This window comes from Aptenodytes forsteri, unplaced genomic scaffold, assembly GCF_000699145.1.
Source record: "Aptenodytes forsteri isolate BGI_AS27 unplaced genomic scaffold, ASM69914v1 Scaffold2, whole genome shotgun sequence".
Lineage (NCBI taxonomy): Eukaryota > Metazoa > Chordata > Aves > Sphenisciformes > Spheniscidae > Aptenodytes > Aptenodytes forsteri.
The window spans coordinates 20,352,493-20,363,489 of NW_008795695.1; the positions used below are offsets into that span (position 1 = coordinate 20,352,493).

The window sequence follows — 10,997 nt, forward strand, 5'->3', positions numbered from 1 at the left end:
AGATGACCTTTAGATGTCCCTTCCAACCCAAACTATTCTATGATATAAAAGGTAGGAGGCCCATATTATTACTAGCTATACAACTTGGTTGTTTTGAATTCTGTTAGAGGAAACAATTAAAAAAAAACTATAAACAAACTTTGGAGACAAAGAAAAAATTGAAGCCTTGGTTTTGAAAATATGTGCAAATCATTTTAGTTCTTTGCCTTTGTCTTCCATTTTCTCTAGTGCCTGGAAGAAAATTATCTACCCTTGACTTAAGTATCTATTATATGGAATTAATTTTATCTGTATTTTCTCCTTCTCCCACGTTTGCTAAAAGGGCAGCTGATAGGCCACTTCTTCCATACTGTTAAATGGCTTTTGGTCCTTTTGAGATGGATGAAGTTAGCAGGAGAATGTAAAATGGACAATATACTGCCTACTCTTTAACAAAAGAGAAACTGTGTTTCTTACTACAAAAAAATCATGTTAATGCAACCTGTTAGGACTTTTCCCTTTTAAATTACAGCTGCAAAAACAAACATCACAGTCATATTTTACTATTTATACTGAAATGAGATCTGAAGTGTTACTTTTTTGGTTAGAAATAGTATTTTAGTTGTGACAAGAAGAACTTTGACAATCAAAGGGCAAGTGAAACTGGTTTGCTAGAAGTACTCTCTGGGAAAAACAAACAAAGAAACCTCTAATAAAATAGTGGAAACAATAGTCAGACTAACTTATTTGTCACATTGCTGTATTTCAGCAAATACCTCAACAACAAAAGAATTAGTAGTAAAAGAAACTTGGTATCACATAGAAGGCTTTTCTTCAAATAATTCTCTCCTCAAGCATTGTCTATGCCATTAAGTTCAGAACTGTTAAAATGGGATATTAACAACGCCTTCTGCTCAAATACACCAATTTCTTCTTCTTTTCCAAGATCAACATCCTTCCCCTATTCTGTGTAAGCACAGGCATTACTTATTTTCCCCTCAGTATAAATTAATATATCCTTCAATGAAGTCTTACCTAAAATTCTCTGGACTAACCCTTTTAGTTCTCAGACTTGCATACATCTAGTCTACCAAGACTGTTCACTTAAAATCATAACTCTACCCACTGTAAAGATCATATTGCTCCTTTATCTACTCACCACCGTGCTTGCTTGTTTGTTTTTCAGTGTCAAGTTCTCACTGAGCCAAGCAAATAGCAAACACACATTGGAATTTAGCATTATGCATAGCTTATATCAGCTTAACATTGAGAAGAGGTACCCTGCACTCACCTATTTCTCTCTTCAGTATTAGGCATTTGTTTTGTCCTAATGCACGTGAAAGGTATTTATCACGTACAATAAAGATGCTAATGTCAGACAGCTGACTCCTTCAGTGTCAGAAGGACAGGGGGAATGGAGAATGAGTAGATTTCAATCACCTGAATTCCAACAAGCATCAACTTCAAGAAAATCCCAGATCTCATTTATTTCTAGGAACTAGCAACTGCTTTTTCCATCTGTATAGGACACTTAAAGTAAGGTCCAGCAACCCAAGCTGTATAAATTCCTAATGTTAGCCTGAAGGTTTTCTCTGCTCACCAAGGCATCACTAAGTTGCAATGAAAAATTTCATGGATGTCTGGCTAGTCTACCAAGTTTACATCTGAAAAGGAAATGGATCAAACCTTGATCACCATAAGAGACAGATTCCTTGTAATGGAAACAAAACAACAGAACAAAAAAAAAAGACTTTGGAAAAAGCTCAGACAAGCTTACGAATGGAGTGTAGGAATAATGACGGCACAGTCAATTGCCTCCCCTGCTCTCTACAATGGATGTCTGGCTAGTCTACCAAGCTTACATCTGAAAAGGAAATGGATCAAACCTTGATCACCATAAGAGACAGATTCCTTGTAATGGTTACCAAACACTTTCACAGAAGAAAAAGACTTTGGAAAAAGCTCAGACAAGCTTACGAATGGAGTGTAGGAATAATGACGGCACAGTCAATTGCCTCCCCTGCTCTCTACAAACCAAATCAACACAAAGAAGGGGACCAAGGAAAGTGCATCTCCTGTGTGCGATAAATGTTCTCCTGAACTTGCACAGCACTTCAAGAGGCTGTCAGAGTTGTTGACTTCTGTACAAAGACCTGTAATGGTGATTCAAACATTTAAATAACCCAATTGGTGCAGACATCTCCATCATTACTTTTTTTCTGTTCTCCTTTTCCATCCCCTCAGTTTTCTTGCCATATGGCTATGAATGCCTATTTGCTAAAAGCTTACGAAACTACTTTCTTTGTGTGGGTCAATGCTCTAAACCAGGACTTCCGGGCTTCACTCAAAAGCAACCCAATGAACGCAAATCATGAAAACTTGCAAATCTGCATTCCAAACTACTTTGGAGTAATTTTAGATCTGTTTCTAGTGCTCTTTTTCTGTTAATTACTTTACCACTGTGATGATACTTACTTAAAGGAATTAACAGAATAGCAGGCTCTTCTGAGAGTTATTTCTGTGTATTGCTAGCACATTTGGTCTTCCTTTAAGAAAGCTTATTTCTCTCATCCGTTGACAGATTTCTTTGTTACTAACACACTTAAATGTAACCAGGGATCCCATGGAGATCTAGTGAACACCATGTTTTTGAACTTGTAAGATAAACTGCTGTAAGGCTTTATTTTCAGATATTTTCTCTTTTTTGTTGTTTTTGATTTTTATTCAGATTTAACATCTAGCTGTTATCTGAACACTTACTCTTTTCTTAAGATAAACATTGGTAAAGACTGTATAAAGAAATAAAAATATTTATAAGTATATATGGCCAGGGTAAAAGCCCTTCCTACAGTAAGACAGATTTTTAAAATGGTTGGTACCATGATATGGTAATTCCCATTTGTAAACTTATTTTACATTATTCAAGACAATGAAAAAATGGTGCTTGCACAAGGTTTATTAAAATTTAATTCTATTTCTTTTTTGCTCAACATTTCCTTCACTAAAGCAAAGATTTCCTTATACATTATGTATTCAGGATTTCTGATAATTCATTAAACAATTGTGTGCGCACATTCTATGACTATGTGCAACGTATGGTTTTTAGAAACCAATAGAATTATATATAGAGAAATAGATTTTCTTCTTAAAATGAATAGAACAAGACTTCATAATATCTGAAAGAACACCAGTAATTCAACAAGTTACTGCAGAGGATGGTTAGGCTCCATAGCCTCTTTAAAAACAAACAAACAAACAAAAGATTAAGGGAATTTTCTCTAAAAATAAATTGCATATGTTGTTATTTTAAACTTCATATTACTGTTACACACTTATCTGAAAAAATGTTAATCTAAACCTAATTATTCTCCTTAAGTAGCTTAACGTGTAGGTTTTTTGTGTTTTTCTTTTAAAGAAAACCATCATCATCATCAGAACCATGTTGAAAATGCTATTGAACAAATGACGTGATACAAAATGTCTCACAGGTTATGTAAAGAGCTCAAAGAATAAACGATTTTAAAAACACATCATCTGGTAAAAATCCCCTTCATGACACACACGCCACACAGCATTCCCCCCCCCCCCAAAAAAAAAAAAAAGTGGTAGACACTAAATATCTCCAGCTGCTGGTAAAACAATTTCCTTATTTTCCTCGCAACATTAGAATAGCTCCATCGTGCGTTCCTTTTCTAGCCACTCAGTTGCCTTATTCTTTCTTTTTGACTCTTTCTATTGTGTATGAGTAGCAAGACCATTTTTATAGATATTCAGACAGAGGGGAACACTGCTTCATCTGTTCAACTAACTGCAATAACCAATTGTTTCAAAACTGAAAAATTAGTAGCGACTCTTCTCTGTACTTTCTATGTACAAATTCTAATTTGCATAATTTCACATCTAGTGAAAATCTAGTATAAGGCTGTGGGAATATGAAAGTCCCTAGATGATCTTTTTGACTGCAAAGGGCTGGAAACAATATCTCAGTACAAACCATTTTAAAGATACAGAAAGAAGCTGAACACCTGTTTCGGAAAGCAGGAAGCGGAATCTAGTCCAATTTATGGTGATAAAGCTTGATACATCAGAAGGTTAAATACCTTTGGAAGATACCTGGCACCCAGCCTCTATTATCACGTTAAGCCAGATGTGATTCTGGAAGATGTATGTCTGTAAAAATGCTGAAATTTCACCTTCCATTTTCCTTGATGCAACTACTTTACATCAAATAACAATTTTTTACAGAAAAAAGTTAATTAAATGAAACCATTTAATAAAATCCATATAAAATTAAATCTGAATGTGAAAAAGAAACTTTTTACTTTAGGATAGTGATTGTAAGAGTTAAACCAGAATCAAAAGCAGGAACACATGACTTATGCATCCAGTCCTACCCATCTTATAAATTTTAGATTTTGCTATAAATGACCTAAATTTATACAAAAAGCAATTTAAAATGTTCAAGACATTCAATAGTAATTTCTACTTAAGCACAAAACACTTCAGGGAAGGGAATACCAGAAAAAAGAAGAAAAAGTGAAGACATTTTTCTTTGGCATAAAAGTCTTGTTATTAAGAGCCTTGCTTCATATCTGGTTAATTAAAATGCAGTATATTAAAATATAGTACCTTATAACACATGCATAGAGCCCGCTGTCTTGTACCACTGTTGGTCGGAACCAAATGGAGTCTTCTTCTTTGCTCATTCTTGCTCCATCAAAAGCTATAGGTTCCTCAAAATCTCCAGGTCCAGAGCTTTTGTACCACATCAAACTAAGTCCAGCACTTTGGGCTAGGGAGTAATTAGCTCTAATATATCCATAAAAGAGTGCACATTTTATACGAACAGGTTCTCCCACTAGAACTTGATATTTCTTGTAATCCACAGACCAGTCAGTGCATCCATCAGCTAAAAGAGAAGAGAAAATGACAAGAGATTATCAAAGGTGTCAGAGAGCAATATTCACACAGCAACCTTTACTGTGGGAAAGCATTGCATTTGAGAAAAGGTCCATTGAGTCACTAGCAGTACTCTTGATCCCTGAAAAATTATCTGCATTTTCACACCGTTAACGTCATGTACTTGTCCATGCAGAACAGAGTTATTACAAGATTTTGTGTTAAATGTTGATAATTTCTGAGATAACTGAGCAATTGCTCTTTTTTCTTTTGTGGAACTCCAGCATGACTAGTTATGAAATACTGGAGTGAAATTAGTGCAACACAGACACCATATGGTACCCAGGGTGTCATAATCTGTGAATTGCATCAATCAAATACCTTCAGGGTAACAATGTAAATGAAAGAAGGTATTAATTACTCAGTCTCAGAAGACATTAGGACAAGGAGCTGTGGCCTGAAACAAAATGTGCGAAAGTTTGGGTTAGATTTGAAGGAGGAGAAAAAACTATCTTAACAATAAGAACAATAAGAACAAATGTCCAAAAAGATACTGCCAAGAAAATGACTGTCAGTATTTATAATGGATTATTCAAGAACAAGTTAAACAGCTTTTACTTTGAATTCCTGACTTTCTACAAGTGCATTACAAATTAATTTAAATTATTAATGTCTTTATTTTTTCCTTTCCAGATTAGCAATAATTCTAGACTAATTTTCATATTCTTCACCTGTTGAATACTGTCAGTCACTACCAATACTGTCCTACAATAACTGTTCATCAGAAAGCAATACCAGATTTGTTTGTCTTTCTGAACAACAAAATCAAACAACAAAAACAAAAATACACCCAACCTCCCTCCCTCTTCCCCATTACTTTTAGTTAAGAATACCAAAACAACAAAAGGAGAACAGGTAATTTCTACAATGACTTCCTTAACAAAAGCTTATGTTTTTTTTCTTAAGGAATTTCAACCATGGAAATTCACCATTAGGTTCATTCACTTAAAAACTCAGTTTCCAGCCTCAGCTAGTTAATCAGGCCCCCGATCCAGTCAGTAGAAAGCAATCAGTACATCCAAAGGACAATTTATTTCATCTTAAAATTAATATCTATGACTCGTATCAATATTTGGTCTTTGAATTTGCCACTTCTTTTTATTAACTTTAAAAGAGCTTGGACAGCTAGCTAGCTTAGAAAATCAACTTTGCAAAGCTAAAGTCACATCAAATGCCTCTCACCCTAGAGTTGGTTGAATACTAACTTTAATGGAGAATTCAAGCTACTGTGCAAGGTAAAGCAGTATTAGCACTTTAAACATATACAATGTTTTCATCTCTTATTTGGGAGAATAGCATGCCAGTCAATGATTTTTGAGATTTACATTTTTTGGTGCTAACCACATCAATATGTCCCACCAGATAGCTTAAGAGAATATCAACTCAATCAAATATGAATACTGGCATGCTCATAATATTACGGATTTGTATTTTATGTTTTATCTAGTGGTGTACCCTAGGGGTCAATACTGGGTCCAGTCCTGTTTAACACCTTCAGTAATGATCTGGATGATGGGGCAGAGTTAACCTTCAGCAAGTTTGCTGATGACACAAAACTAAAAGGAGTGGCTGATACACCAGAGGGTTGTGCTGCCATCCAGAGGGTCCTCAACAGGCTGGAGAAATGGGCTGACAGGAACCTCATGAAGTTCAACAAGGAGAAGTGCAAAATCCTGCATCCGGGGAGGAATAACTCCATGCACCAAGATGTGCTGGGGGACACGCAGCTGGAAAGCAGCTTGGCAGAAAAGGACCTGTGAGTGAGCCTGGCACAAGTTTCCTAGGGAGGTTGTGGAGTCTCCATCCTTGGATGCATTCAAAAGCCAGCTAGACGTGGTGCTGGACAACCATTTCTAGATGGCTGTGCTTGAGCAGGGGTTTGGAGCAGATGACCTCCAGAGGTCCCTTCTGACGTCAACCATTCTATAATTCTGTGATTTATTACAGTTACATTCAGTGATAATCTTAAGAAAACGTGTCCTCTTTTCAATGTGGTCTTTCAATGAAGTGAACATGACAGTGTTTCTCTTCCTGCTTACAGAAATATTATACCAGTTAAACTCTGCCAACATTGACATTCAAGTCACTCAGAACTGTATTAACCTTATTACAGCTGGAAGCTCTAATACCTTAAAAATCTTCCAGGAAATACCTCACACTACTGCTCAGCCAATGTGCCTTCATCTATGAGAAGGTGCTAATGCAATTTTGACAGATATAATAGAAGTTCATCATTCTCATCATAAGACACAGACACCCTTCTGTGATATTTTGTGATAACAGTGATATTTCAGGAGATAACTGTCTATCTGTGCTTAAAATGCTCCTATTCCACTGTAACTGAGGAGTATAAACAGAGGTTTAAAACCAAAGAATGGAAAGAAAAATAGACTGCTATCTCCTTAAAAATGAGATTACTGTGAACACTCAGACAGATGATAGCATGCATGCACTGTAACTGACACTTCCTATGTACACTCTGCATGTGGTGTATAGAGCACACGTGCATTTTTCAGCCTAGGAAAACTTGGATGTATCAGAAACCTAATTAAAATCCTGATTTCCAAATTCCTTGAAGCATGTAAACTTATATTTTCAAAGACCCAAAGACTAATTATATTCATGATGCCTTTTACATTCATAGAAATCTTTATAGTTTTCTATTGACATTGGCACCTTAAAAATGTTACATATTTACATGTTAAACACTTATGCTACTGCCGTCATAAATAGGGACAGAGAAGAGCAAAGGCTTAATGTTCATTCAGATTTGTTAGTATTAAATAGATTGAAGGATTTCTATTCAGTTTTGTATTCTATCTGTGGTCCATTTTGACTGGATTTTCTTTCTTTTCTTTGTGTATAAATAGGGCACTGACCAAAGAAAATATCTAGTGTTTCTCTTCTTAGTTATGGCTGCTACCGACCCACAATCAACACCTCCATTTATGCTGGTTCAAAACAACTCTGGGAAAAAAAAATACACTCAAGACTTTTCAATGTTTTTATTTCTATCATCACATCATCAAGCAGTCAGTCATCCTTTATTTTATTTTATAAATTGGAAAATACTTGAATAATTCAACAGCTTTGAAATTTCAGAACTGCCTTCAAATGAATGGTTGTAGTCTCTGATCTCTATTTTAATATGCTGCCAGTTATTGCTACACATAATAGCACAATACAGGGTCCAGGATGAATACCATTCACTCAGTTATTTCCTTGAGTGATTTCAGGGGATGAAATAAACCACACTACATCACTGTCCTCATAATGAGATCGTTCTGCTGGATAAACAAGCTTCTTGCAGGCTGTACCTGCTGATATGACCCAGCACACAGCATATTTAACATTACTGAGGAGGTCTTCCCCTTCATTTTTCAGGATCATATGTATCATTTTCAAGGCAAAATTCAGCGCTGAAAAGGAGAAAAAAATAAAGCTAATAACTCCTGGGCCCACTGCTACAGCTTGGCATCATTCAAAAGCTTCAATTCAATTATAGGTTTCAGCGTTCGTAGAGGTCTTCAAGTTTCCAGTACATTGGTGGAAATCTGAATTCCGGACATCTAAACAATTTAGGTCTGACAGCTGAAAACAGTTCTCCTAAAACTTTTATAACAGTAACAGTAAATTCTCCTAAATTCATTGCACTTAATAATATTTAATAAAATAAAAATTAACAGATTTATTTTTTTCCTGCTTATCTGTGTTTGTAGTTCTGTTCTTAATGTAATTTCCTACAGAGAGGTTTATGCAATGTCACTGTGCCTTCTATTTATTTGTCAGCCAATCCAGGGTTTTTGAACACATTAGGCATTTGCAACCAAATCTGACAAAGAAGTGATCTCATAAATTGTGAAAAATGGGTACATAAGGGAGAAAGCACCAGGTCCTGTTCCTAAAGCTGGGAACTTGTCAAGGAGGGCATTAGTGGATGCAGAAATAAGATGGTAGTATGTAGGTAGAGTAAATATGATGGGTAGAGAATGTGAACAAAGGATATTGTAGCAGTGTGGCTACGATTTTTGCGTGGGGTGGAGAAGTATGGGGCATAATCTGTCAAGAAAACAGGCTTCCCTTAAATGGCTCTTCATAAAACAACTTTTGAAAAGTTTATCAAGTGATGCATAAGACTCAAGATTACTTCCTTTAAAACAATTTTCACAACAACATTTTACCATCAGAATCACAGTCTGTTCTAGATTCTCTCTTTTTACCCTGGTTGTTGCTTTTTGCTTTTTGCTTAGACTAGCTAGCATTAGAAAAAGGAAAAAAAAAAATCAATATTTTATACTTTATAGCATATTCATTAGAGTGCCTGAGCCAATTAGCTCTATGCAACATAACACATGGTATTCTAATGTGTGTTTTCATTATGAAGAAATGAGAAGATTGTCTATTTTTGGTTTGTGTATCTTTTTATTTGCTATAAAAATGAACTCCGACAGGAATGAAGAAGCAGAGCTTAGAAATGCAACACATTATGGAGATGAGAAAGAGAACACGGTCAGTTCTATTCTTAGACCACTTAGATTTTGTATTTTCAAAAAAGTACCAGTATAAAATTGGAAACATGAAAAAACCATGGATTTATCATTAGTACTAATGTTTTCAAATGACCACGTCAAGTATAGTTTATACATGATTAAATTTCCTTTTGCACTAAGACTGCTATTACAGCTTTGCACATTACTATGCTGCACTTCTGTTTGAGATAGCATTTTCATTTTGAAACGCATTTTTCATTCTCTTGAAAATTCTTGCAAAAATTTCGCTGTAGGCTAAAAACTTACATATTTTGTTCTCAGTCTAAGTGTGTAGTGGCTGGTATGAGGGGGTGCCAGTAAGGGAAAAAGAAGATGTTGAAGGACATTTGAGGGAGACAGAAAAATTATTTTGGATACCATCATCTATTAAAGAAGTTAGCTCCTAAAAATTGCAATTGTCCCAGCCCCACCTGAGACAGGTTTTAAAAGTGGCAGATTTGGTAGTTGAGGAATCTTGGCAAATGCACTAGCCCACAGAAAGAGGAGTAATGGAAAAAGAAAGCTTCAGTTTACCATAAATTAATTAAAAATGCTGTATTTCTTGGCTTCAGAGTACTGCACTAAAATGAAACAGAGTACATATGCCTATGTATTGGACTACTTAGAGGCAGAATAAGAGTGAAAATACTTTTATTTCTTTCAGGTGGGAATTTTTTATGTCATTCTCTCCTTTACTTAAAACAAGCCAAATTAAATAGTATTTGTGTCTGAAATAATACTAATCCTTTAATTATCACTATTATACTGTAGAAAAAGTTAAACCATAAAAGCTATTTTAAAGAAAAAAACAGAATAAATATACTAGGCAAGACAGAGCAAACAAAGGAAGAACAAATGCATGCTGAACTTCCTAAGTTCCTATTTTAAACCAAGAATTCTTCTCTGATGCTCATTCAGTCCCTCTCGCTTCTTTCAAATCCTTCTTTTCTGGTTCACCATGCCATATAAAATAGGAGGCTTAGTAAACACACATTTAAAGGTAGCCTAGCCCATACTGACCTATCAGGTTCTGGTGGGTTGACCCCAGCCAGCAGCCAAGCACCCACACAGCTTCTCAATCGCTAAGCCCCACATGCAACAGGACAGTGGAGAGAATAGGAAGAGCAAAAGTGAGAAAATTAATTGGTCAAGATAAAGATAGTTTAAGAAGTGAAGGAAAGAGAAAAAAAACCCCAAAACCAAGTGATGCAAAGGCACCCACCGCCTCCCACAAGCAGACCAATGCCCACCTAGTCTCCGAGCAATGGCTACCTTGAAAGCCAAAACCTCCCCATTTTTATTTCTGAGCATGATGTTATTTGGTGTGGAATATCCCTTTGGCCAATTCAGGTCAGCTGTCCCGGCTGTGTCCCCTCCCAGTCTCTTGCCCCCCAACCACAAGCCTACTTGCCTTGGGGAGTAGAATGGGAAAAAGAGAAGCCTTGATGTGGTGCAAGCACTGACCAGCAATAGTCAAAACACTGGTGTGTTATCAACACTGTTCTAGTCACAAATCCAAAACATGGCACC

At 35.9% G+C, this 10,997-nt stretch overlaps 1 protein-coding gene across 1 annotated transcript in view; it reads right to left on the reverse strand.

The window, feature by feature from the left end:
- IL1RAPL1 (interleukin 1 receptor accessory protein like 1) overlaps positions 1-4,994 on the reverse strand; it is a 360,140-nt gene extending 355,146 nt beyond the window's left edge. Inside the window, 2 exon segments of the mRNA XM_019473045.1 lie at positions 4,609-4,888; positions 4,961-4,994. Of these exon segments, the coding sequence (XP_019328590.1) occupies positions 4,609-4,888; positions 4,961-4,994 (314 nt within the window).
- Between the last annotated feature and the right edge of the window lie 6,003 nt (positions 4,995-10,997).